At 51.3% G+C, this 27,306-nt stretch overlaps 3 protein-coding genes across 6 annotated transcripts in view; 1 reads left to right on the top strand and 2 right to left on the bottom strand.

Annotated features, from left to right (window-relative positions):
• CCDC30 (coiled-coil domain containing 30) overlaps window positions 1–7,652 on the bottom strand; it is a 41,440-nt gene extending 33,788 nt beyond the window's left edge. The window contains exon 1 of the mRNA XM_066202930.1: window positions 7,620–7,652. The gene's annotated coding sequence lies outside the window, so the exon portion shown is untranslated. The remainder of the gene's footprint in view (window positions 1–7,619) is intronic.
• A 214-nt stretch (window positions 7,653–7,866) lies between these two features.
• Window positions 7,867–11,439, bottom strand: PPCS (phosphopantothenoylcysteine synthetase). 4 transcript variants are annotated; one of them, XM_066202933.1, is made up of 3 exons: window positions 11,327–11,439; window positions 10,118–10,221; window positions 7,867–8,685 (listed from the first exon to the last, which is right to left on the bottom strand). In XM_066202933.1, exons 1-3 carry the CDS (start codon window positions 11,349–11,351, stop codon window positions 8,362–8,364), a joined length of 453 nt encoding a protein of 150 aa, XP_066059030.1. In that variant the 5' UTR covers window positions 11,352–11,439; the 3' UTR covers window positions 7,867–8,361. The 4 variants fall into 4 exon arrangements, with proteins under 4 accessions (XP_066059030.1, XP_066059032.1, XP_066059031.1 ...); XM_066202932.1 differs by having other exon boundaries at window positions 8,362–8,685; window positions 10,884–11,439; XM_066202935.1 differs by lacking the exon at window positions 10,118–10,221 and having other exon boundaries at window positions 7,873–8,685; window positions 11,327–11,409.
• Window positions 11,440–11,551: 112 nt separating this feature from the next.
• ZMYND12 (zinc finger MYND-type containing 12) lies at window positions 11,552–25,877 on the top strand. The gene is made up of 8 exons (XM_066202917.1): window positions 11,552–11,657; window positions 12,721–12,862; window positions 17,887–18,058; window positions 19,396–19,565; window positions 21,438–21,560; window positions 22,386–22,506; window positions 24,058–24,203; window positions 25,499–25,877. The coding sequence occupies exons 1-8, from the start codon at window positions 11,575–11,577 to the stop codon at window positions 25,616–25,618; spliced, it is 1,077 nt and encodes a 358-aa protein (XP_066059014.1). The 5' UTR covers window positions 11,552–11,574; the 3' UTR covers window positions 25,619–25,877.
• The last annotated feature ends 1,429 nt before the right edge of the window (window positions 25,878–27,306 follow it).

Genomic DNA, 27,306 nt, shown 5'->3' with positions numbered 1-27,306 from the left:
GATGGGCAGGAAGCAAATAAGATTTACTTTATCTTCAGAAACTGCTCAGTGTCAGTCACCAGCACTAACTATCCTCAGGGTCTAAAGGAGGGCTGGAGAGAGACTTTGGTCTAGGGCCTGGAGTGCCAGGACAAGGAGGAATGGCTTCCCACTGACATAGGGCAGGATTTGATGGCATACTGAGAAGAATTTCTTGGCTGTGAGGGTGGTGAGATCCTGGCACAGGTTGCCCAGAGAAGCTGTGGCTTCCCCTGGATTCCTGGAAGTGTCCAAGGCCAGGTTGGACAGGGCTTGGAGCAGCCTGGGATAGTGGAAGGTGTCCCTGCCCATGGTAGGGGGTGGAATGGGATGAGTTTTAAGATCCTTTCCAACCCAACCCATTCCATTAATTCCATGATTTTATGAAACAGCTTTTAGCAGATTAAGTTGCTCCAAGTGATCCCAGACCAAGCAGGGTTTCTGATTTGTTTGTCTGCTGTTGGAAGCAGAGTGTGCTCAGACCTGAGAGCCCACACAGGGGTCTCCAGGCTCCCTTCCCCAGCTGTCAGACCAGGTGTATCAGCACAGATCCTGTCCTTCACCCCACATCATTCACAGCTAAGGCTCCTCTTTTGTATCACTGGCTTGAAACAGCCACTGTCCCCAGCTGCCTCTTCCCACTCTCCTTTCAGTGCTTCCAAAAGCTACCAACCACCATCCTGTCCTCTTGCCTTGCCCACATTTTTAACAAACCCAGCAGGTCACAGTGTGTCTTTCCACAAGCCCCTTCTCCAGCCCAATTCACTGGATAATCCTATGCCTGCTGAGACACTTGGGTGTCCTGCAAAAACAACCTGGAGCAAGATCTGGAGCACAAGTCCTATGGGGAGCAGGTGAGGGAGCTGGGCGGGTGTCAGCCTGGAGAAAACGAGGCTCACGGGGGGACCTCCTGGCTCTCAACAACTCCCTGACAGGAGTGTGCAGCCAGCTGGGGGTCAGGCTCTGCTACCAAAGAACAAGGGACAGAACAAGAGGAAAAAGCTTCAAGATTTTCCAGGGGAGGTTCCGGTTGGATATTCATTGAAAGATTGGTCAGGCACTAGCACAACTGCCCAGAGAAGCAGTAGAGTTACCATTCCTGCCATTGTTGAAAAAACACGTGGATGTGACGCATGGAGTGGACCTGACAGTGCTGAGGGAATGGTTGGATTTGATGGCCCTAGAGGGCTTTTCCAACCTAAACATTCCCATGATTCCAAGAACTCTGATGAAAAGCAGAGGCCTGGGGAACAGACACAGGGATGCAGCATAGAACCCTGCAGCAGGGACATATTAGACACCTGGAGGAGCCCAACAGAAGCTTTTGGGATTGTGCAGCATCTCCAACACAAGCACATCCAGCCATTCCATCCTAGAGATGGCCTGGGAGATTTTTTTTATGAAGAGGCTGACCTAGAACCATGGAACCACAGAATATTCTAAGCTGAAAGGGAACCACAAGGACCATCCAGTCCAACACCTGGCCCTGCACAAACACCCCAACAGTCCCACCCTGGGCATCCTTGGCAGCGCTGTCCAAAGGCTCCTGGAGCTCTGGCAGCCTTGGAGCTGTGCCCATTCCCTGGGGAGCCTGAGCAGTGCCCAGCACCCTCTGGGGAAGAACCTTTTCCTGACATCCAACCTAACCCTCCCCTGACACAGCTCCAGCCATTCCCTCATTTCCTTTCCCTGGTCCCAGAGAGCAGAGATAAAATTCTCCTCCAGAGAAGCCGTAGCCTGGGATGAGCTCTGCCCTCAGGTCACCCTCAGCCTCCTCTGCTCCAGCTGAATAAACCGAGATAAAAGGACCAGTCACTCAATAAAGTGCTCTACAAGGACCCAAAACATCTCGGGGCTGGCACCTCTCCCTGCAGGTGACAGCCCAGAGGGAGAAGGGCTTTCAGATTCTTAAATTATCCACACACAACCCAGGAGAGAAGCCAATGCCAGCAGTGAGTCAACAAGAAGTCCCAAACCTCAAAATCTGAGTGATACCCCCAAAAAACTCCTCCAGAAACACTCTACAGCACCAAAGCCACACAACCCCCTCAGGGACAACACACTGCAAACAACTGGATGGCAACCAGCAATCCCTCCTGGATACACTGAGATCCATCATCTAGGATCTCAGCTTCCAGTCCAGAGGTACTCATTGCTCAAGAGCCACAGGAATCCCTAAGAAATGGAGAAAGTCCAGAGGAGCAGAGCCACCAGGAAGAAATTACCAAATTACCCCGTTCCAGCTTTGGGGACTGTTGCTGTGTGTAATTTTGTGTTTTAACACCATATGGTTTGTTCCCTTTCACCCTCCCCAGGGTGGTGGTTTCGCCTGGGTTGTGTCCACCCATTGGGCTGTCAATCTTCCCTGTCATATACCTCTTATTCCCGAATGTTCTCTGTCAGTCTCCCTTGGTATCAGCCCCTGCCTGGACTGCCCCTTGGGGAAACCCCTTTTATTCGACGCTCCACTGATCTGTTTATATAAATCTCCTTACATTATCCTCCCCATTGGTTTGTGTTCTGTAAACTTCACCTTGTGTCCCTCCCCAGTCTTCTTCCTATTGGCCCCTTGACCCCAAACTCCACCCTGATTCTGTCCCTTAAAACCCATGGTTCAGCCTTTGTTCCCGGTCTTCACTTCTGCACTGCATTCGAGTTACGTTACGATTTATGTTGCTTTAATGAACGATCCTCGGATTGCATGTGAAGGCCACTTCGTTCCTTTATACGCTGACCCTACGGCGACTGCTTGGGACTCTCTCGAGGATTATGTCGTTCCCCCGTTAGGCGCCACATAACCAGGCACGAGACAACGGGGGACATTCTGTCTTTCTTCTGCCACCTTGTGGGAAGGGAGAGAACCAGGAACAGAGTTTTCTGCCACAACAAGACTCCCAAGAGCTCATTATTCATTTTAACCTTCGTAAGTAGCCTTTTCACCACAAACCACGGCTTTATGTGCCCAGAAAAATCAAATTTTAAGGTAAATCAGTCTTTGGAAAGTCACACTACCAGATGTGCTCCCTGAAAACCCAACCAATATTCAAAATTTTCCCCAAACTCCTGTATTTGCTGCCCCAAAGCCTGCATCACAAAGAAGATGACCCCAAATTATATGACCCCCAATTTTATCTTAGGACCAAAACAATACAGCTCACAAAAGGAGTTAATGGTGACATGGGCTATGAGCACCACTGAACATACAACAGAAGAATGAGGAAAATCAAGAATTAAACTTCGCAAAAGAGACCCTAGAGTTTGAAAATAAATGATTTGAAGACAAATAAGTGAAATAATTTGTTTAAACAAAATTACTGAAGCTCTGAAGGGGCCCTGAGCAACTTGGTGTAGTGGAAGGCGTCCCTGCCCATGGCTAGGGGTGGAACTGGATGAGCTTTAAGGTCTCTTCCAACCAAAACCATCCTGGAATTCCATGACAAGCACACCCAAGTTCTGAATCGCCAGAACAAACAATTCCTGTCCCTCACATTGTTTTAAAAAACGTGGGGTTTGTGTAAATCAAAGCCAAGAGCAAATTCACTGACTTGGTGGGAGCGACAGATAATTTAGAGCTGGAAACCAAAGAGCACCATCAATTCTGGTCTTCAAACAGCCTCTGGAAGATGCTTCATGCAACAGCAGAGCTACAGAGAGAACCTGCCAAACTCCCTGAATAAAGGCAGTAAAAGCAGACCAGAACCTCTAAATCAATTACAGATCTGTTTGAACAGCTCACTAACACTTTTAACAACTTCTCAAACAACAACCCACTGAGAACTCCATGAGAGCTCCCTGAGAACTCCCAAAAAATGCTGCTCGGCTCTCCAAGAAGCTTTCCAGACCCAAACACCTGCCAATGCATTCCCAGGGCCCACACTCCGGAGGGAAGGGATTGCCCTGCTGCAGCTGTAGCTGTGCCAGCTCCAACCTGAGCTGCTCATTCTCCTTCTCTTACTCAGAGGCAATGGCATGTCACTCTTCCATCAGGGTATGGACATGGCCCACATAGCTTTCCACCTGGAATAAAGAAAATCCGGCTATTCCTATGTTTGCCAGTGCCTCCAGTGAACCAGCAGCATAAAAAGCTCTCCACTCCATCATGTTTATGGGATAACCTCAAATATTTGCAGGACAATATGTCTTATGCCTTTGGAACACCTAGGAATGGTAAAACCTTGACTGGGAGGTCAGGAGGTCATGCAGCTATGGGGGTGCTGGGATGTGGGGAGCTTTTGACCATGGCTCCATGGGAGCTGCTGGACTCACCAGGTGCTTTTTGATGCTTAGTATGAGGAATGGGGACATAAACCCCAAGTTCCCGAGGGCAGCAGTGTGGCAGTGACACACCTGAACCTGCTGCTGTAGAGGGGGGATCAAGTGATACAGGGCTGGGTGGGTAAATCCCGGGGGTATCCCAGAACGACTAAGGTTGGAAAAGGCCCCCAAGTGTCCAACCTGTGACAAAACTCTTATCTTGTCACGAGACCAGAGCACTGAGTGCCATGTCCAGTCGTTCTTTGGACACCTTCAGGGATGGGGACCCCATCACTGCCCTGGGCAGCCCCTACCAATGCCTGACCACGTTTTCAGTGAAGAAATTTCTCCTAATGTTCAACTAGAATCTCCCGGGCACAACTAGAGGCCATTACCTCTTGTCCCATCCCGTTGCCGGGGAGCAGAGCCCGACTTCCCCCGGCCGTCCCCTCCTGTCAGAGCGTTGTGGACAAGCAGAAGGTCCCCCCTGAGCCTCCTTTTCTTCAGGCTGAGCTCCTTTCCCAGCTCCGTCAGCTGCTCCGGGCCCTTCAGCCCCATTCCCTTCCCTGGACAGGCCCCAGCCGGGTCTGCTCTCCGGCCCTTACATCTCTCATGTCCTGGGCCTGCCGCCGCTCCAGCTCGCCCAGCCGGGTCTCCTCTCGCTGCAGAAGCCGCCAGGCCAGACCCAGCTGCTCCTCGGGTGGGGCGGCAGGATCGGCGCCCTCCGCCCGCGGCCAGTGCTGGACAGTGTCCGCTGGCACCGGGGGCTCCGCCTGCGGAGCAGCGAGAGGAGCCGTGAGAGACGGGGGGGCCGCGGGTACCCCAAACCCCTCGGGACGATCCTGGGGGTACAGCCAATCTCCCGAAATGCCCTCAGGGCGGCCGGTACCGGGGACACAACCAATACCCTGAACCCCACCCTGGGCTGGTCCCGGGGGTACAACCGGCCCCCTACGCCCACGGGCCGGCCCGGGACACCCACCGGGGCGGCGGCGACCGCGTCCATGCGGCAGGATGGACCCCCCGGCGCCATGGCGACAAGCCACGCCCATTGCCGTGACTGGGCCGCGTGAGGCCACGCCCCCACACGTCACGTGTGGTGGGGCGGTCGCGCCCCCGCTACTCCCCCTCCTCGCTCCGTGACGCCCCCTGGTGGCTGACAGCGGGCGCAGCGCCGCTCTCGCCCGGGTCAACAAAAAGGGCCAAGATTTCTCCCTTTTTTCTTCTAAACCTCAAGTTTACCTGCTGAACCTGAAGGGGAAGAAGACAAGTACATGGAGCCAAGCCAAGCAAAGGGTTTAGGGAGAACTTAGAGACTATGCCAGTTCCTACAAGGGACTCTAAGAGAGCTGGAGATGGACTTTGGACAAGGACATGGAGTGACAGGATGGGATGGTCTCCCACTGCCAGACAGCAGGGTTAGATGGGATCTTGGGAAGAAACTCTTCCCTGTGAGGGGGGAGGCCCTGGCACAGGCTGCCCAGAAAAGCTGTGGCTATGCCACACCTGGAAGTGTTCCAGGACAGGTTGGACAGGGGTTGGGGCAACCTCAGCTAGTGGAAGGTGGAATGAGATGAGCTTTAAAGCCCATTGCAACCCAAAGATGACTCCATGAGACTGAGCAACTGCAGAGCTAAGTAGGTCCATCCTGCAGAACCAACTCGCTGGCTGAAGACACTGCGCAAGGGAATGTTAGGGAAAGGAGAAGACCAGGACATGGTGAAGAGGGACATGGCAGAGTCCAGTGAAGACCTTCCACTGAGCCCTCTAGGATCCTCAGAAAGCAACAGACAGATCCTGGACTTGCAGGAGCCCCTTCCAGATTAGGTACCACAACCGCCATTCCCAGAGTGCTGGTGCCCAAACACTGCCAGGGTGGGAGCACTTGTGGGCTTGGTTTAACCTCCCACTTGGGACAGGTGCATCCCTGACACTGAATCAGGATGGTTGTGGTTCAGTTTGAGCTTAAGGAATCTCCCCAACAGGCACTTCACAAATAGGGGCAGACACAATGGGTCTGTGGGCAGTGTGTTCCCAAGTCCAATGAAACCCCAGGATTCCCTGGGCCCACTGCCCCAGTCTGCTCCTCAAAAAGCTCAGATTACTCCTCTCCTTCCCAACCATCTCTGAGAAATTCCAGGACATTCTGAGACAGCGTTGGTGGCATTTCTCCCAACCCATGTCCCAACACTCCTGCAAGGGCATGTTCAACTTACACAAGTTTTTATATTCCCATCCCTGCTGGCCCATCCATGCTGTCCAGAGGCTCCAAACTAACACAAGAGAAATCATTGACATTCCCATCAATTATATATGGGAGATGAAGACAGGCAATTCTTGGAGCTTATTCACCTTCTTTATCAGTCCTGGCCAAAGAGAAGTTGTTGAGTTCCTTCTCCTGACCCAGTTACCAGCTGGATCTCTCCCCTCCTGACCAACCTGGACTTCTCCCATCACTGATGGGATCCACCAATCCCATCCTTGTGTTCTTTTCTTGCTCAACTGACTTTATTTTCCTTGTTTGCTGAGCACCCCTCACTTGCAGAGGTTTGGTGTTATTACAAAATCACTCCTGCCTCCTGAGCACTCAGTGGTTTTACCCAGAGCACAGTCTCTCTTCTTGAAATGTTTTCAGCATTTCCATGTGCTGCTGTCCTTCTTTCCAGGATCCCAGTGAATTTATTTTGAGGACAGCCCATGAGCAGACACACAGTGGACAGCAGGAGAGCTGCCGTTAAGTTTCTTGCAGGCATGAGAAACACACACTTTGAAGCTGGTAACCATTGAAAGAAAGTTTAGATAAAACCAGGAACATTCCAGTTCTAAATCCACACAGTCAAGAAGAATCTTCCCCTTCCAGGGTCGATCACTGCCACCCCTTCTGCTGAATCATAGAATCACTAAGCCTGGAAAAGCCCTGCAAGATCATTGAGTCCAACCATTCCCCCAGCACTGTCATGTTTACCCTAAACCCCATCCCCAAGTGCCACATCCACACTTTTTTTTGAACATTTCATGAGATGATGACTCCACCACTGCCCTGGGCAGCCTGTGCCGATACTCGAACACCTTTCCAGGAACAATTTTCCCAATATACAACCTTGAACCTCCCCTGGCACAGCCTGAGGCTGTTTCCTCATCCTCTCCCTTGTTCCCTGAGAGCAGAACCCAACCTCCCTTCCTGTCAGGGAGTTGTGCAGAGCCAGAAGGTCTCTCTGAGGCTCCTCTTCTCCAGGCTGAGCCCCATTCCCAGCTCCCTCAGCTGCTCCTGGGGCTCCAGACCCTTCCTCAGCTCCATTCCCTTCCCAGGACACCACCTCCCTCAGTGCCCACTCCCCTTCTCCAACCTTGGCCTCAAGCTTGGATCCATCCTCTGTGGTCTGTGCCTAATGTGGCCTTGCCTTTGTTTACAGAGCTCTGCAGTGACACTTGAGTCTTGTTTGGTGAGAGCTGCCCAAACACTGCCTTGGAAAACTTTCTGGTGTAAATGGAATATGAAACAAAGCAATCTTCGAGTACCTGGGATAGAAGGAAAACCTTTGAAACAGCTGCTTTAGGAACGCTGCTGCAGCACCTGAAATGTAAGAACAAGAGATCTCTCCCGGCAGAAAAGCTGCTCCCCCTAAGTCACTGTCACCTCATTCTCCTTTTTGCTATCCTGGTTTCAACATCCACTCTCAACACCAGATGATTTCCCTCTCCAGTCATAAAATCAGCACACCTTTCCTGCAAAGCCCCATTTCTTCTTCCAGACATTTTAAAAGACACTTCAAAGAGGGAGATTCAGGAAATTCTTTATATACAGAGACCTTCATTATTTCTTGTTCTCCCAGTTCTCCCTGTCCATGGGACAGAAACAAGCTCCTTTCCTCCTTTAGACACCAGGACAAATATCCTTTGGAATGGTTTCACTTCCATGTATTTCTCTTTTACAAAGCCACAACAGCTATGGTCAAGCTGTAGAAAAGTGACAGTGTTGGACGGCCCTCCTTAGTGTTCCATCGGGATTGCTTTATTTACCTGGACAGGCAATCACTCCAGTCCAAATCACTCTGCACCACAATTCCCTTGTTTCCTCCAAGCTGCTCCTCAGTCTTTTCTCTCTATAAAGGCCGTGTGCTGGCCCTGGAGGTAACTCACAATCTTCTCCTCTATTTCCATGCCTTGTGCTATTTCCTCATCAGACAGGGATAAGGGAGTCTGTGAGTCCCTGGTGACAATGATGACAGAGGTCCTCTGGGATTCCAGGACATTGGCCACCACCACCTGGTGCCGGTATTTCTCCAAAGCCTGTCGAGACTTATCCAGGAGGATCTGAGGATCTGTCTCCAGTTTGAAGGAAATCACAAAGGCCTCAGGGGCCCAGTCTCTGACCAGCGGTGACAGCATTTTTGGCACCATCTTCATTGTGATCTGCAGTGGGAAAACACAGAAAGAAAAAGTTAGTAAAAACATTACAGGGAGTTTTAGTAAGAGATGAGATGGGAAAGAGGGGAATTCCAGCTTTGTTTCATATACCATTTAAACCAGGAAGTTTTTCAAGGCAGTATTTGGGCAGCTCTCACCAAACAAGGTTCAAATGACACTAAATTTAAATTAAATGATCCATGTGGTGCTCATAGTCAGGAAGTTCTAAGGCTAGGCCACAGGAACCCTGAATTTCCAGAGCTTACCACACTGGGGGAATATAAACATGAGGAGAGAAGATTTTAAAAAGCATTACAACGGCATAAATCTGAGTTTTCAGCTCTCCAGAATCCAGGTAGTTTATCCTATCTTCACCTTTCCTTCTATCAACTCCTTAACACGCATGAGGCACAAAAGTGCTAAAACATGAGGAAAAACAGTAGGAGACCTTGTTCTCCAGCTTCCCAACCACTGGATCCATCACTGGGAATCAGGCCAGGTCTCATCTTTCCGATGCTAATGATAAAGGATGAAGCCCAGCAACTACTTAGAAAGTAATTATTAAATAAATTTGGTATTTGTAATATAAAGAATTCCAGAGCCACCTGCTTCCATCACTGAGAGGGACCTCGGTGCTGCAGTGTTGGACTATCATTTGTACAAGCAAGATGGATCCCAGAGTCATGGAAGAGTTTGGGGCTGGGAGGGACCTTAAAGCCCATCTCATTCACCTGCAATGGGCAGGGACGCCTTCCACTATCCCAGGTTGCTCCAAGCCCCACCCAACCTGGCCTTGGACACTCCCAGGGATGCGGCAGCTACAGCTTCTCTGGGCACCCTGTGCCAGGGCCTCACCACCCTCACAGGAAAGAATTTCTTCCCAAAATCCAATCTAGATCTATTCTGTCAGTTTGAAATCATTCCTCCTTGGCCTAGCACTCCAGGCCCTTCTCCAAAGCCTCTCTCGAGACAAAAGGCAGCAACTCAAGTACTCCAGGAGCTATTCTAGGAGCACTTCAGCTCTCTGAGACCCACACTCTCCTCATCTCCATGGAAGCACAGGCAGCTTTAAAGGACAAAGCCGGAAGAGCGGGAGGCACTTCAGGGGCGCCTCTTCATGTGCCACACCACAACTGCAGACGTGTTGAAGCTGCCCCATGCAGCACTGACCTCCCTGCAGATAACCATGGCACCACTCACCCCTTCATCCCACCCTAAAAATAAACCTGGATCAAAGGACAGCAGGGCTGATCCTGCCCTGCCCTCGTATCTGGGCCCCTCAGTGCAAGATAAGAACAAAACAATGCAACTTCAGGATTTCCATAGGGTTCTGTCCCTGTGGGATCTCACCCTCCCATTTCCTCTGGGAGGACCCTGGAAGCAAAGAGGGGACAGCTGAGGGGGGTAGCAGAGGGGGCCATGCCCAGGAGGGCCTCACCTGCAAGGGCCCCTCCGAGGACTGGATCTTGTGCTCCGGCATCTCGGACACCGGGATGTAGAAATCTGACACGGCGGCTGCCAGGTAGAACATGACACTGGAGCCTGTGGGAACATGACTGCTGTCCCCCACTGCCATGGCCAGTCCCTGTCACCCCAGAGCCAGCCGAGCTGCCACCCACACATACCAAACAGGGGAGACCGGGGCCACCCTGAGGGATCCCCCAGCACAATCCTGAGCAGAGCAGCACTGACCCCAGCCTGGGGTCCCCTCAGATACACTGTTCTCCACTGGGGTATGTCTTGTCCTCTCCTCCCAAGCGCCAACAGCCCCCAGGGACAGCCCAGATCCTCATGCCAGGGTGCAGGAGGCCTCCAAGCAAGGGGGTCCCCTTGTCCCCTCAGGCCAGAGCCCCACAGGCGACGGGATCACCTGGATGCTGGGGCCGCTGCGAGGGGGTTCTATCATCTACACCAGGCTGGGGATCCACTCGACCTACCACCACAACCATCACATCCCCTCGGTCTCGATCCACCAGTCCCCTCACACTGTAGACCCCCATGAGAGCCTCATCCGCTCTCACCCTGAACCTTTGCACAGGACCACCCTGTTCCCTCCCTCATTTCTGGGCTCCCTCACACTGGAGACACCCCTGGGGACTTCATTCTCTCTTGCCATGTGCCCCACGAACTGGTGGCCACCCTGTCCCTCATTCCTGGGTCCCCCCGGCTCCCTCCGTCCCCTCACTCCCGGGCTCCCCGCGTACCGAGAGGCGCCAAGGCTCGGGCGGCCGCGCGCAGCAGCGCTAAGTACTCAACGAGCCCCGTGAACTCGATGGCGAGCAGCGCGCCCGCCTCGGTGGCGCGTTGGTACTCGCGGAGCGCGGGCAGCAGCACGGGCAAGGCGGCGGGGGCGGCGGCCACGCCGGGTGGCGGCCCCGGGGTGAGGCAGAGCGCGTCGAGCAGCGCGGGCCCGTGCGGCGGCAGGGCGCGGGCCCAGGGGAAGACGGAACGGGCGCGGTGCAGGAAGCACACGCCGTACCCCGCCCGCACGAGCCGCTCGGCCGAGGCGGCCCCGCGCCGACCGCTGCTGAAGTTCTCCAGGAAGCGCACGGCGCGCGCCTCCAGCGGCACCCGCGTCCCGCCCGACGTCACCAGCGCCACGCGCCGCCCGCGTGCCGCCTGCGCCGCCGCCCAAGCCCGCACTCGCCCCTCGATCGCCGCCGCATCCACATCGTTGTCCTCGTCCGTGTCCTTCAGCTTCGCCGTCGCCGCTGCCGCCATGGCCGCTCCGCACGGCCCGCCGGAAATCACGTGCGTCACTTTCCTGTACCGGAAGAGTTGTCTCGGCAACAGAACGCCAGCGCCGTCTTTAGTATTTGTCGGAAGTGACGAATCTCGCCTCACCGGAAGTGTCACCCCGGCAACCAGGGACGCGTCAGAGGTTCAGGGTCGGCCATGGCGGGGCCCCCGCATTGCGAGCTGTGCGGGGCCCGAACGGCCCCGCTGCGCTGCCCCGACTGCCGCCTCACCTACTACTGGTGAGAGACTCCGGAATGAGGCCCAGGGGGCAGGATGAGGCCTGGAGCACAGGGACAGGGCAGGAGGCAGGGATTAGCTCCAGGGTGAGGCTCGAGGCACGGGCACAAAGCTTCGGATAAGGCTTGGTATTCAGGATGAGGCCCAGGAATGAGGAGGCAGACTTGGGACAGGGCGAGAGGCAGGGCTTGTCCCACAAAAAGGCTCAGGACAGGAGGCCTAGGATGAGGCACAGGGTATGGGAAGAAGGCCCAGGGTGAGGCGTAGGAAGAAGGAACCAGCCACAGGGTGAGGCTTAGGACACCTGGAGAAAGCCCAGGATGAAAAGTAGGAGGCAGGAACAGGCCCAGAACAAGGACAGAGAGACAGGGACAAAGCCTCAGGTGTGGTCTGGCACACAGGCAAGAGGCAAGCATTATCCCTGGGATGAGGCTCGGTACACAGGGACAAGTCTCACAAAGCCCAGGACACAGGGATGAGATCTGGGACAAAGCTCAGCAGGCAGGAACGCGCTCAGGAGGCAGGGACCAGACCCAGGATGGAGCCTGGGAGCCTGGAGAGGGCCCAGGCTGGAGCTCAGCCAGCAGGACAGCAGGAACTGGAGCAGGCACACTCACCTGGAATGTTCCTGCTGCCTTCCAGCAGCCCCTGAATCAGGCAGGGAGCAGAAAGAGGGAGATCTGGAGTGTCAGACAAACACCCCTCGCACGCCCTCAGAGCAGTCACTGAATTCCAGAACATTCCCTGTTCCCACGATGACCTGGGGTGGGTTGGTTTGTGGTTTTTGTTTTTCCAGTGTTGGAATCCAGGGATTTGTTCAAACTTAGCTGTATCAGGAGTTCAGGGAGTGATTTAAATAAGGATTTTAACACAGAGTGCTGTGGGGATGTGGCAGGACAGTGCTGTGAAATGGAAACTTTTGGAAATATCATATATTGGACACCCTGTAGGCAGCCCAGGGCCTCTGGGTAATTGTTATGGAGAAAGTCCTGAAAGACAGCAGGGAATAATCTTCCCTTACATAATATCCCAGCAAATACCAGTATCCTCCTCTCCTTTTGCCAGTGATGTCTCCCACCAGAGAACCGACTGGATCAGCATCCACAGCCATATCTGCCACCTGCTCATCCCAGTCCTTGGGCCCCAGCCCTGTTTCCATTCTGAAGAAGACAGAAAACATGGCAAGGAGCAGCTGCTGAGGAGGCAGGTAGGTGCAGGAGGAACAGGCACAACTTCAAAGTTCTTCCAGGGAAGGAATTCCAGCTCCTCTCCCTACCCTGCCTGTACACGGTGGGACACACCAGGGGCAGACTAGGCTCACCTGGAATTTTCAACCACACAGGAGTCTCCAAAGCAGCCTGGGCTGTCACTGCCCGGTTCCTTTAAAATTGAAAGGAATTTCTTGCCTAAAACCAAGCAGGGCTTTTGCCTTCACAGGATCCACCTCTTTAGAATTCCTCCCTCTGGGTGCTCCCAAGGAAGAGGATGGCACTTCCTTGGTTGATTTGGGACATGGTTGGAGAGGTTTGGGGTTGGTTTTTTTAAACAAAACCTCAAAAATAAGGGGAGTGGGAGCATCCTCTTTGTCATTCCTGAGCCTTCAGCCTTTTCCTTGGTGTCCTGAACTTCCTCAGGCAGCAGCAATCCTGGATTTCCCACCTTGCCAGGGGTTGGTCTATCGCCCTGGTTAGTCAGAGATCCAGCTGAGATTTGCTTCTCCCAGGCCATTTGATGGGAGGGTGTCCCCTCTCCCAGAGGAAAGGGGCAAAAAATTCAAGTCCCATCCCTTTGTTTTCCTGGCCAACATCTCCATCAGGCCTCAGGTATGTGCAGATGTGCAGCTCATTTCCAGCCCCAATGGTTTGCAACTCCTTTTTTTTCTGTTTATGGAGTGGCAGGAGCTGCTGTTCTACACTGTTGCTAAAATAACTCACCCAGGTGCATCTGCTCCTGAAAATCCTTCCTATGGAAATAATTTTTCTCTCTATTATAACTCCCAGACACAGAATAATGGGGCAGCACACAGTGGGCTTGAAACAATCCAATGGTGCCACTGAGGAGAACATCCCTAAACTTCTGAAATTTACACAAATTATTATTTTTAAGGTGTTTCTGGCCCAACTGTGGGGCTTTGGGGACCAGCTCATTGCTGTCACCTTTCTTGTGAGCTTCCAGAAAGATGAAGTCCAAAGGCAAAAGTCCTGCTTGGTGAGAGCTTGTGACAGGCTTTGGACAGCGGATTCCTTTTGGTTTTACAGGAATTGGGCAATGACATCACAGGCTGGTTTGGAAACTCCTGTCTGGCTGAAAATCCCAGGTGAGACTGTTGAGCAAAGTCCACACAAGGTGTGTCAGGCCAGTGTGTCCCAAAGGGAAAATGTAAAACTTCCTTAGTTCCAGGTTCTGCTTAAGTTGTCCTTTATAAAACCTGCAAGGAAGGTTAAAATGGGTGTCATGGGGGTGTGGCAGGATTTCACACCCAGAAGTGCTTGAAGCTGTTCCAAGAAACTCCCCTGCTATTGAACACTGATGTTGACACTGATTACATCACTGACTTTATTGCAACTAAAATTATCCCCATACATTCCAACAGGCCACGTGGCTGCCAGCTGACGGAAGTGCTCCTTCATTAGCTGGAAGTTAATCTGCTGGTTTAATTAGGTGAAGGAAAAGACAGCAGGAAGATGGGGCTGGGAGAAAGTGGAGAAGAAGGTGGAGAGAACGTCACTCTTGATTTGGGTTCACACTGGCTTAGTAAACAGCAGCCTGGAGCTGGAGCCTGGGCTGGGAATGGCTCCATGGGCAAGGCAGGTAGAGGAGACTGGGGTTTTTTTAAAGTGGAGACTTTTATAAGCTCCTTAACAACCCTTAACATCATTTGCTCTTTGATCTTTGTCTCCAGCCTATTTAAATAAAATAGATTTTGAGAACGGCCTGTGCTGGGATACTTTGCTTTCCTTCTCTCCAAAGAAAGTAGGGAGGCAGTGGAAATCCCTCAGTTACTTGCTGGCTTTCCCAGCAAGAAGGAAAGTTCCTTTGTGTCCAGCAGGATTTGGAGCAGCCAGGTTGGGCCTGGGCTGGCTTAGAGGTGTTGGGAGAGGGGGAGATTATTTAGTGCCTTGTCTCACTGGCTGCATCACATTCCTATTCCAGATCAAAAAAAAATGCTTAAAAAGTTCTTCTCTGTGAGGGTGGTGAGGTCCTGGTACAGGTTGCCCAGAGAAGCCGTAGCTGCCCCTGGATCCCTGGAAGTGTCCAAGGCCAGATTGGACAGGGCTTGGAGCAACCTTGGATAATGGAAGGTGCCCCTGCCCATGGCAGGGGGTGGAATGAGATGAGCCTTAGGGTTCCTTCAACTCAAGCCAGTCTGGGATTCTATGCAAAAAAGGCCTTTGGAGTTGAGGGAAAAACTCTGCAGTCTCATGGTAACCAGAGAAAAAACCTTCTGCCCAAAGCCTGCCTTGGGTTTACTGCTTTTTGAACATTTTTGCTGAACTTCACCCACTCCTGCCCTGTGTTTGTTTAGAAAACACTGAGCTCCAGCCCCAGTCAGGACACAGGGAAACCTGCGCACGTCCAGATGCCCTGTGGCTCAAGGAGCAGGGAGTGGGGAGCCAGGAGGTTTCCTGAGTTTCATTCCTTGTCTGTGCTCCAAAGCTTTATTGATAGAAATCTGCTTTTGTCAACATAGCCAGTGGGCTGCCTGCAGACAGCACCTTCAAACTGACAGAGCTCCAAGTTTCTGTTTGGAGAAGATCCTCACCTGCCTGCATGATGTCATCTCCCCATAGCTCCTGGGCATGGGAAAAGATCCAGCGCAGCCAACCCCAGCACTGCTCTGGCTGCAGGTTCAGCTCCATCTCACTTGAGCTTTCCCTCTTCCTGAAAACCTCATTTCTTCAGACACACCATCGATTGTGCCTGCAAGTGAATAATGAATGTGGCACTGTGCCCTGTGTTCCCAACCCCCTGCTCCCACCTGAAGCAGAGCTGGGGTCCTCAGCCCTCTCAAGCCCCAAAAACTGCGTGGGGGCATCTTCAGAGAAACCTCAAATTGCAACACACCTGGAAAGAACCCAAAGTGACAGGGCCAGGGGTGGGAGGGAAACCAGGGCAGGGCCAAAGGGAACCATTCCCCCAGCGCTCCTCAGGGCCAAACGGAACCATCCTCCAAGGCTTGGAACTGTGGTTGGAAATATTCACTGCTCCAGGGCTCCTCTTGCCTCCTGCCCTTCCTTCTCCTCCTGGAAGCTATGCCAGAGTCCAACCCCCAGCTTTGTTCTCACTGCAGGTGTTTCAGGCCATGGGAAGCAGCGATGATACCATTGACAAGGAGTAAAAAAAGAATGATCCCGATCTCCAGCATATCCCAGATGCCAAACTGGGCAATGCCCACGCACCAGGGCCTGTACTGGTTGCACCAGACTGGCACAAACAGAAGAAGCAGCCTGAGAAATACCAGCTTTTCCTGCTGCTGCCCCAAGCATGTGCTGGTTTTCTCCTGGGCACCACCTGCTCCCCGGACACAGCTTGTGTTTCACAGAATCCCAGACTGGTTTGGGGTGGAAGAGACCTTAAAGTCCATCTCATTCCACCCTTGCCAAGGGCAGGGACACCTTCCACTAGCCCAGGCTGCTTCAAGCCCCATCCAGCCTGGCCTTGGACACTTCCAGGGATGCCGCAGCTTCTCTGGAAAACCTGCCTTTCCCCTCTCCATATTCTGGTAGCTCAGGAAGGAGCGCTGTGTTTTCTCGCTCCTGGCTCTTCTCTCTGGAGCAAGGGCTGTTCCTCTGGGCTGTGTTCTTTGGCAATCTCATTTATCCAGAAAGGTGTCTCTTTACCACAGCCAGGATCTCCAGGAAACACTCACAGGCTGTCCTGGAGCTCTCTGTCCTGGAGTTGCTCCTTCATCCATGGCACAGCTCGGCCTCACTCCAAGCAGTTCAAGCTCAGCAAAATGCCAAAGCCTAGCCTCCATTAGCTCTGAGATTGCTGTCTCTGCCCAGCTCAGCCCCAGGTGGTGGCAGAGGATGATAAAGGGGTGAAGTGGTGCTTTTTCAGTGTCCCACTGAGAAAACCAGGGTAGCACTGCTGCACTCTCCAGCACCACCACTGCTTCCCAGGCAGCTTTCTTGCTGCACCACTGCTAGGAAAAGATGATGGAGAAGTGTTAGTAGCTGGCTGGCTGGCTGGGTCTCTGAGCAACCTGGTCTAGTGGAACGTGTCCTTTCCCATGACAGGGAGTGGAAAAGATAAGCTTTAAGGCCCCTCTCAACCCAAACCTTTCTGGGATTCTGTCATTCTACAAGAATCCTGGTGTTTTTTCCTTAGCATCCCTGTAAGGGCACAGTATGAACAGCTCCTAGCAGGGAGCAGGCATTGGGATAGAGATCTGTTTGTGGAACTGGGGATTACATCAGCTGCTGCTAATGGTGGAGAGGCCAAATGGTGTGGACTGGTAGGAACAGCAAAAGGCAGGGAGTGACTATGCATGGATAAGTACAGGATAAGTTCCAGATTCTGACAAAGTCAAACACTGCAGAAGCCTCTGCCCCACCAGCCCTGGCTGGGAATGGATTTGCTGAGTGTAACACATTCTGATTTTGACCAGTTTTCAGACTCTGCACATAAGATCCCAGTCCAGGACCAGCCAGGAGAGGGTGGGATGAAGCTGCAGTTCTCTGTGAGGAGCTCTCTCCTCACTCTCTGGCCATGTCTCCAGCAGTTGGAACCGTGCCGTGCTGGCACCATGGGGCTTGGCTGGCTCTGAGTCATGCCGGAGCCCCTGGCTCTAATCTCCTTTCTGGTCTTGTGATGATCATTTTCTGTGCTTCCCAGCTTTTATTGCTGCAGCCTTATGAGACCTTGTCAGGAGGCGTAAAGGATTCTTCATCTGCGAAGATACCACATGACCTACAAGGATGTCCAAAGCTGTTCCTGCTCAAAGCAGGAATGGAGCCAGACTCTAATACACTCAAATATGACATCTTTAATGTCGGTCTATTAATTACAGCCACAAACTACATTACAATTGCTGCTTTATGATTTGAAAACCTGATTTAAAAAAAAAGCCTGTGCATCTGTAACCACCTGGTCTAGTGAAAGGTGTCCCATGGCAGGGGATGTGATGAGATGGGCTTTAAGTTTCCTCCAACCCAAACCATTGTGGGCTTCTCTGATTTCCTTTCTCTCTGTCTTTTCTCACTCTGCCCCTGCCCTGTTTCCCTGCAGGAATCCCTCATTGCTTTGGCGTTGAGCACAGTCCAAGGATTTGTGTGTGCAGGGAAGCCCCTGGAAGCAATTCCTGCAGCACTGCAGGCGCTGCGCTTCAGCTCCCAAGTGTTTGGCTCTGGCTCCGTGCAGCTTGTGCCGTTTTATCTGCTCCTGGCTGAGGCCTCCACAGGTGAGCATTGTCAACATGGGAATGCTGGCACGGGCAAGGCCTCCCGGGTCAGGTTTCCGGTTTCCTTTTGCCATTTATCTGAAAAGGAGCAGCTCTGGGCCCTGCTCTGCCTCAAGGGTATTGCAGAGATTTGAGCCGTCCCACGCACACACCCCCCTCACACCCCTTTTCTGTGGCTCTGGGGAAAAGGATCTCTCAGCACTCAGGAGATCAATGAAATCAAATTAAATGTTTTCTCCTTCTCCACCAATTCCCACAGGAGAAGCTGTATGAAAGTCTATTCTTCACCTTGGTGGCCTTGGATGACTCTCCAAACCATTAAATTCCAGAGGGTGGTTGACTGTGCTCTTATCTCAGGGAACCAGCAAACATTTTGGAGGCCATTGCACCTAAAGAGCTCCCCAGTTCATTCACAAATCTTGCCCTGGCTGAGCAGAGCTTTTTCTCATTGTGTGCTTTGGAAAACACGGCAAATGAGGGCTTGGGAGCTGCTCTCCCTGCAAGAGAGATCCCTGTAAATCACTGCTATTGCAGGAGCACACACAATGCTCTGCTGGCACAACAGAGCTGGCTCAGGGGTTGTCGTAAATGGTGTGGTGAGAGCAGGGGAAAAAAATGCTGTGACTAATTCCAGCGTGATAAGGTGAGAGTCATCAGTGCCTGCCTGGAGTGAACCTGTTTAGGCCACGTGTTCCAGAGAGATTGTGTGCAGTGTACCCTCTGCCATGGAGCCAGGCTGGGAGAGCTGGGGGCGGGCTTCACCCAGAGAAGAGAAGGCTGCAGGGAGACCTCAGAGCCCCTTTCAGTGCCTGAAGGGACTCCAAGAGGACTGGAGAGCGACATGGGACAAGGGGAAATGGCTTCCCACTGCCAGAGGGCAGGGTCAGATGCAATATTGGGAAGGAATTCCTGGCTGTGGGGGTGATGAGGCCCTGGCACAGGTTGCTCAGAGAAGCTGTGGCTGCCCCTGGATCCCTGGCAGTGTCCAAGGCCAGGTTGGACTGGGCTTAGAGCAACCTTGGATAAAGGGAGGTGTCCCTGCCCATAGCAGGGGGTGGAACAGGATGAGCTTGAAGGTCCCTTCCTGTTCCACAGTCTGGAATTCTGTGGCTTCCGGCTCCTTTTGGAGCTCTCTACACATTCACCTATCTGTAAATGAGACTATTTAGACACCTGGGCAACTCAGAAGCACTTGGGAAAGAAGTGGGGAATCTCCAAACTGCATCTCCATATCAAGCTACCCCAAAGGGAGAGCCAGCAGTATTCTCTGACTTTCCAGATTAAAAAATGCTCCTTATCCTCCTTATTTCCCTGATTATCCCTACATGTCATTCCAGGTACTGGGCATCTCCGACAGGCAGCCAAGTATCTCTCCCAAGCCCAGTGGATCGTTCTTCAAACCCCAGACTGCAGTGCTGCTCTTCAGTCTAAGTTACACCGTGGGCTGGGGCTTTTCTCTATTGCTGAAGGAAACCTGGACCAGGCTTTGTATCACCTGGCCAATGATGTAAGTCCCTTGGAATACAGGAACAGGGAACACTTCCATTTTAATTCCTTCTCTCCTCCCAGATCAATATGGAAAGGCCAACAGGAAGATTTGGGATCCTGGGAGGGTTCACATCACAAACACCCAAAATGAATAGATCTGAGACACTTGTAGATCCATGTGTGAGCTAAAGATGTGTTTTGCCAGTTATCCCTATTCCCGTGAAGTGACAAAGAATCATGGAATCGCTACTGTTGGAAAAACCCTCCATGATCATCATGTCCAACCATTCCCCCAGCACGCCCAGTCCACCCCAACCCATGTCTCCGAGTGCCACATCCACGCATTTTTTGAACACCTCCAGTGATGGTGATTCCACCACTGCCCTGCACAGCCTGGTCCAACACTTGAACATCCTTCCCGTGACAAATTTTTCTCAATATCCTACCTTGAACCTCCCCTGGCACAACTTGTTTTCCTCTTGTCCTGTCCCTTGTTTCCTGGGAGCAGAGCCTGACCCCCCTGGCTGCATCCTCCAGTCAGGGAGTGGTGGAGAGCCAGAGGGTCCCCTCTTGAGACTCCTTTTGTTGAGGCTGAGCCTCCCTCAGCCACTCCTCATATGTTCCTCACATTCCTTATGGCTTCCCCCTATAAATTTCTCCATCGGCTTCATTACAATGCTGAGATGCCCAGACATTCCTACGCCAAACTGATGGAGTTGCCTTTTATTCCACAGATAATTTACATTCTAGCTGTTATTTCCCTAAATACCTTCTGAGCTCTGTCACCCATTATTTAATTAATGCCTTATTTCCCTATTTCAGTATTTAATTCAATGACGTGTTCTCCAATTCCACCCTTTTAGCCGTGTAAACAGTTTTTTACATTGAAAGTGGTCATTGCCAGCTCTGTTCCTGAGGATGTTTTGCCTGTCATTTGATCCTCCAAAGCCAGATGAACTTCTCCACATCCTATTTCTGTCCCATGTAGACTAAATTTATCCAGTGCTGAGTGATGTATACCCACTTCTGTGGAATTTGATAGTATCTTTGTGTGGGTGTAAATGATTACAGAAAGGGAGAAGAGTTAGACCCTTTCTATTATAACACACAATCCTGTCTCTGCTTAGTCTAGAAGCCCTTTGGGCATTTGATAATCCCACAAAGGCTTTGGAGATTCCCAAAATCCCTTTTTTTTTTTTTTTAATAACATTCCCTAAATGGGGTGCCTGAAAGGGCACCAGGTAAGGAGTTTTTAACTCTTAGCAAGTTCGGGACCTGCCTGGACCTTGGCTGCATGTCTGGGATCTTCTGGGAGTCACACGCCAGCTCAGAATAGCTGGAATGGTCCGCTGCCTTCCCACTGCTCCTCCAGGGCTCTGGAGGAACAACAGGCTTGTCTGGGGGCTGGGAAAGCAGCAGGATGGGCTCTGGGAGAGGTGGAGTGGATGGCTGGCACAGGGAGAGGGGGAGAGGTGGGAAACCTACCCTGGACTTTAGAGAATGAACAAGCAGGTGCTTCTGCCCCAGCCAGGGGGGATTTAGGGTGTTGCATTCCCATGGGTCAACCCCAAAATACAGCTTTTTTAGTACGTTCCTATGGATAAACCCTGTGAACTAGGTATATTCTTATGGATCCTACGGATAAACCCCAAAATACAGCTTGTTAGTGCCTCATTCCTACGGATAATCCCCAAACAGAGTTTTTAGTTCATTAGTACATCATAACCCCCAAAAAACAGCTTTTAAGTACCATATTTTCCAATCACTACCAGGCATGATTTACACATAAAAAAACCCCAGCATCTGCAATTAATCCACAATGAAAAACTTCCCAGGTTTGACATGAATATGAACCTTCTGGGGTTTATTTTTTGTTTAATATTGATTTCAGGTTTACCTGGCTACTGCTGAGTTTGGGCTGAATTCTGTTGAGGTCTCTGGAGGATACTTAAACATGGCCAACATCTTCTTCCACCAGAATAAAATGGATGCAGCAAACTCACTCTATACTGAGGTTGGTAGAACCAAAAATCACCCTCTGAGTTTTTCTCAGCTTTTTTTGTTGCTCTTTCCAAAGTTTTTCCCATTTCCTTTCAATGGGATGATGACCATATCAAGTGTCAGCGTTGCCTTTTAGGATCAATCGCAGAAACCCTTTTCGTACATAAATAATTCTCTGAGTTTAAACCATGAGATATTAATCCTGTAATCAATTCAAAATTTTTAATAAACTGTCTTCAGTTTGGGCAGCCAAACCTTCTTAAAAACCAGCTTTGCTACCAAATTTCCTGTACCAGGGGTTAGAGGCCCACCAGTACATAGGGTCTCTGAGGAGTTCCTAAATCCAGAGTGGGATACAAACAAGCCACCTAAAATTTACACTGGGAATCAGTGAAAAGCCACACTGATAAAAGATTTTCAGAATGGATTGATCAAGCAAGGAAAGTAATAATTGCCTGATTGATTTAATTAAAAAAAAAAAAAAACAACAACAAAAAAAACCCTTTTATTTGTTTAAATCAATTTTGTGGAAATAAGGTGCTGGGAGCTGCAAAATCCACCACCATTCCTGTCCCAAACTTCAACTGAACTAGATTTTGGTGAATATTTTGGTTAGATTTGTTCAAGTTAGGTGAAAATCCTTAATCAGCTGGAGAAGTGAGCTGGAGAAGTGAGGGACTGTGTGGGAGAGGAGTGGTGCGATCCCTCTGGGAACATCCAGCCCAGCTCAGTGACCCGCAGGCGTGTGGAGGGGACGGGCCGTGCAGGGACATTGTTTGGAGAACAACTGAATACCAGGGATTCACAAGAGTGAAATAATTCCTGTGCTTCCTGCCAGGTGAGCAGCCTCTGGCATGACTGGCTGCTGAGCTCCCTTCATGGGCACCAGCGAGTGCTCCAGGCCCAGGCAGAAGCATCACCATTCTCCGATGATGAGGAAGGCATCGCAGACAGGATGAGTAAGAGCTGCTATTGCTCCAAAACCTTTGGGCAGTGTGGGGTTAAAGAGTCCCTACACCATACAGATTATGTTGGCAGCGTTGGGGTTGGCATGATATTTCCAGAGGCTGAATTTAATGGCAGTGCCAATGGTCTTGATCTCAGTGCTTGGCAGATGGCCACAGGCCGCTTCAGAAATGAGGGTGTTCCGAGGAAAGACAGCTTTGCCCTTGCTGTTTGCATTCTCCGTTTCACAGCTCCCTTGGCACTGACTGGATGAAAGCAAGATTTGATTCATGGACTCATGGAATCATTCAAGTTAGAAAGGACCTTTAAAATCATCAAGTCCAACTATTCCTCCAGCACTGTCCTGTCCACCACTATCCCACATCCCAAATGCCGCATCCACACGTTTTCTGAACACTTCCAAGCATGGTGACTCCACCATCTCCCTAGGCAGCCTGTTCCAGTGCTTTACATGCCTTTCCATGAAAAAATTTCTTCCTAATATTCCAAGTAAACCTCCCCTGGTACAATTCGATAATTGAACATTCTCATTTCTCTGCAGCTCCTTTGTCTCCCTTTAATAATGGATGTAACATTTCAGCTCACTTAGGCGAAGTTACAGCTTCCTCCTGGAGGAGCAGGACATGATGAAATAGCCTGTACAGATAGCTGGATGTATTAATCAGGAGAGTACTCTTGAGAGAAAGGCTGTGAACTCTCTCATTGGCACATAAAGATGCAGAAAGCGTAAGTGTGCCCGTTACTACCTCAGGCTCCCCTGAAGCCAGACCAGACTCTGGTTCTTGACTCCTTTCTACCATCTGTGCTAATAAGGACGTTGTCAGGAAAGAGTAAAAATTTCTCTCCCTTGAATGTTCAAGGTCAGGTTGGAACATTGGACAGGGCTTAGAGCAACCTGGTCTAGTGGAAGGTGTCCCTGCCCGTGACCAGGGGTTGGAATGAGATGGTTTTTAAGATCCCTTCCAACCCAATGCAGTCTGGGATTCTGTGATTATAAGAGAAACATTTCTGTAAATCCCATTTCCTGGCACTACCTCCATCAGGAGTTCCCAGAGTAGGAAGAACACTAAGGCAGGGCTACAGGAGACCATCTTTGGTGTGACAGGAGTAGGAAAATAGTTGTTTTTCTACAGCTGTTGTGACTCCACATCCTCTCTGAAGGCTGATCAACACAAACACTGACTGGATGAAATGAGTCCTGTTCATGGGCATGAAATTTGCATGAAGCTGGGATCACAGACACCCAGACTGGCTTGAGTGGGAAGGATCTTGACTTTCATCTAATTTTCCTCCCTGCCACCAAGGCAGGGACACCTTCCACTATCCCAGGTTGCTCCAAGCCCCATCCAGCCTGGCCTTGGACACTTCCAGGGAAGGGGCAGCCACAGCTTCTCTGAGCAGCCTGTGCCAGGGCCACCCCACCCTCAGACCATGTTGATGTTTGTAGTAGAAATGCTTTTCTGTCTAGAAGAGCCAGTTGGGCAGTTTTGAATCTATTCTCTTGCACAAATCAATCCATCAGGATCATTTCTTTCTCTCTGCAGCCAAAGTCCAGCAGGAGGAAGGAACACGGGTGCTGTGGGCAGTGCTGAAGGTCCGAGAACAGGGACCACTGCAGCATCCTGAGGAAACAGCCCGAGTCCTGCATGCCCTGGCCATGATCCACTACCTGGGCCTGGATTTAGCCAAGGTAGGTTGTGTCCAAAAGCGTTCAGGAGAATTGACCAACTGCTCTGGGGATCATCCTATCTCCTGGTCCTCTCATTCCCCAGCACCTCTCTTGAGGCCACAGGTGACCAAGGACAAAGTGCCTCATAGCTCTCAAACCAAGGGCTTAGGTGGGATACTGAGGGGAAATCCTTCCCTGTGAGAGTGGTGGGACCGTGGCACAGGTTGCCAAGAGAGGCTGTGGCTGCCCCATCCCATCCAAGTTGGACGGGACTTGAATCAACCTGGTCTTGTAGATGTCCCTGCCGTGGGACATGACATCAGCTTTAAAGTCTATTGCAAGCCAAACTATTCCATGATTCTGTGGGTAACAGTCCTGGTGGATGTCACCCACAGATGTGTTTTTGTCTCTGCCAAGCCAGTGGATCCTGCAGTTATCCACATTTTCTGGGTTCGTCCTTTATCTGGGCTATCTTGGCAGTGTAGCTGCCTCTAGACCTGAGCTCGGGGGTTACACAGAACAAGACCTGGGGCTCACAGACCTATCCCTGAGCCAGACTCCCCTGAATTCAAGGTTCAGTCTACTGGAGTCTGTAATTCCAATTTGGAATCTGCATTCATGTATCTTTATGGCTTAAAAACTCACAGGTGATTGGTAATTTCTGTGCTTTACCAAGAATTGATTTTGAGGAAGTGCTGAGTAGAAACCATCTGGAAACCAGGCCCCTCTGTTCAGGATCAGAGCTCAAAACCCTGAGTTTCTTCAGCCTGAGTTTTGAGGAGTGAAAATACAGATGGTGAAAAATAACTCTGTGAAATATTAATGGTCTCTTCATCGTATTATAGAAAGCCACAGCTTGGGAGTGTTTGGGAGACAAAAGCAAATTTGAAGTTGTTTGAAAAAGGAAAAGGACAAAGCTTTATAATTGTGAGTGTCTAATCCCTGGAAGAGCTGCCAAGGGAAATCATTTAGTTTCTTATTAAGGTAAATGCAGGATTTAATTCAGAGTCAGCACAGCTGGTATTTTCCCTGACAGAGCTTTGGGATTGTTCAGAGGAGGTGTGTTAGACCGGAGGTGATGTCCAGCACAGGGGGCTGGGGTCAGTAATCTCATGTCTGCACCACTGGATCCTAAATATGGGATCTGCTGGCAGCTTTAGGCTCTCAGGTAAAGCAGCTTGTACAGGTCACCTCGAAAAAGGAACCTGGATCTGCTCCAACCTACTCCTGCACTGAGCCTCAGCAAGTATTTAACTACCCCATGAGAAAAGCCAGATTCCTGACAATTCCTGGGTGTTTCTTCTGTCCCATTTCAGGCTCAGGAGGTGGGGATGAAAGCCTTTGACCTGGCCAAGCAGCTGTCCCAGCAAGACTCTCTAGAAACCATCGGTCACCTGCTGGAGTTAATTAATGCCCAGTTTTCCCACACCACATAAAAACTGGCTCTGCCAGACACAGGTGTTTGGCCAGGTCCTCTCTTCTCCAGGTTCCTGGATAAGCGTCACAAGCCCTTCGTCCTTTCTGCTGCTGCCGCCTCTTTCCAGCTGCATCCCTGGCTGTCCCGAACTGTTTGGAAAATAAACATTTTGGTCTGAGTTAGTCTTCATGTGCTTGTCCACCTCTGTAGCTTTTCAGAGGGTAACAGCACCAAGGTGAGAAACAAAAGCACCACAAATACACTGAATAAATCATTTATTGGCCAGGTTGGGAATAAGCAAACAGCCTTCTCACAGCTTCGTGGTGGTTGTCCAGGAGCCAAGACAAGCTCAGGTGTGTTTCTTACTGGTTTCATGGTTTTGCTTGCCAGTTTGGTGAGGGAGATCCCATGGAGGGATAGGAGGGGGACAGAGGGAAGGGCTGGGATGGTAGACACTTGCTCCAGGGGAGCTGGTTGGGCTTGACAAGGCATTGCAGCTCCCTGCAGAGCCCCTCCATATCCAGACCAATTTCCAGAGTATCCCAACCTGGTTTGGAAAACCAGCCTGGTTTAAAGCTCATCCCAGAGCTTCTCAGAGCTCTTTGTTCCGCTTCCACAGGTAAAAGTTCCATTGGAAGAACTTCCATACAGGAGAGACCACAGGAGGCATGAGGGGCTCTAAGCAGGCTTTGAGGGAAAGAACGAAAAGACTCCAAATTGGGGATTCTAACCTAAAGGAGATGTAGTTTCCTCCTACCAGAGAGCTGACATCTCCCTTGGATCTGCCACCAAACTTGGGTGGAGGTGGCAACCCCAAGGCCCATTCCCAGCTGGCTCCTGCCCCTGGGAACAGCGAGACCCCTCAGGACAGAGGTGACCCTGCTGGGGAGGGACAGGGACACCAGAGCAGGGCCAGACACTGAAAGGCTCCAGAGGCCATGGGGAGTGTGGGAAGCACAGTGCAGCTGCCGGATTTCATGATCCCTCATGTCTGGGAAAGGGGAGAAGGGAATCTCGGCCTGTGCCGGGCTGAGCCCTGAGCTCCGATTAAGGCTCATTTACTTCAGGAGGATTTATGAGGGTGTTTAATTGCCTCGCCGAGTTGGGCTGGAGTCAAGTGCGCTTTGTAAACGCTTCGTCAAGCTGGGGCCTGAGCAATTAGCAGGGATTGCTGCTGCTGGGGAAGGGAAAACCACAGGTTCAGCCATGTTCCATTCCAGGGGGTGGGATAAGGCTGCTCGGGGTGCACAGCACAGGCCTGGGGAAGGGCTAGGAGACCTCCCAATACTCATGTAGGAGATGCTGGTTGTCTCTCCACTTCACCAGGTGTGTAATAACCACCTCCACGGAGTGGGAGATGCTGGAAGGGGCTGGAACAATCATCTCCGTGGGTAGGGAATGCTGGAAGGGGCTGAAATTATCACCTCCATGGGGTGGGGAACGTTGGGGGACCGTGCCTGCTGGCACAGTGCCCCAGGGCACAAGGATTTGGGTTACCAGGGATTTGGAGCTCGGTCATGGCTGTAATCCTTCCAGTGCTCCCAGGCTGAGCCTGCAGGGCCATGTGGCCGCTCTGGATGTTCAACAAAACAAACCCAGCCTGAAAATGTAGGTTGTGCAGGGCTGAGCATCTCCTGGAGCCAGGAACAAAACAGCAGTGAGGAGAGGAGCCCTGGGCACAGAAAGAACATTCTGGAGAGCCCTTAA

This window comes from Chamaea fasciata, unplaced genomic scaffold (assembly GCF_029207755.1).
Source record: "Chamaea fasciata isolate MVZ Bird 193981 ecotype frontalis unplaced genomic scaffold, bChaFas1.0.hap1 SCAF_23, whole genome shotgun sequence".
Taxonomy (NCBI): Eukaryota; Metazoa; Chordata; class Aves; order Passeriformes; family Sylviidae; genus Chamaea; species Chamaea fasciata.
The sequence above is the reverse complement of the archived record's forward strand: the minus strand, read 5'-3'. Positions and strand labels throughout refer to the sequence as shown.

Bases quoted from the DNA above. Each gene is read 5' to 3' on its own strand.
- PPCS (XM_066202932.1), bottom strand. From the start codon at position 11,400: ATGGCGGCAGCGGCGACGGCGAAGCTGAAGGACACGGACGAGGACAAC. The intron at 10,222-10,883 runs GTACGCGGGGAG...ATGTTCCCACAG, and splicing joins CCGAGCCTTGGCGCCTCTCG to GCTCCAGTGTCATGTTCTAC. The intron at 8,686-10,117 runs GTGAGGCCCTCC...TTCCCACTGCAG, and splicing joins CCTCGGAGGGGCCCTTGCAG to ATCACAATGAAGATGGTGCC.
- ZMYND12 (XM_066202917.1), top strand. From the start codon at position 11,575: ATGGCGGGGCCCCCGCATTGCGAGCTGTGCGGGGCCCGAACGGCCCCG. The intron at 11,658-12,720 runs GTGAGAGACTCC...TCCTTTTGCCAG, and splicing joins TGCCGCCTCACCTACTACTG to TGATGTCTCCCACCAGAGAA. The intron at 22,507-24,057 runs GTAAGAGCTGCT...TTCTCTCTGCAG, and splicing joins AGGCATCGCAGACAGGATGA to CCAAAGTCCAGCAGGAGGAA.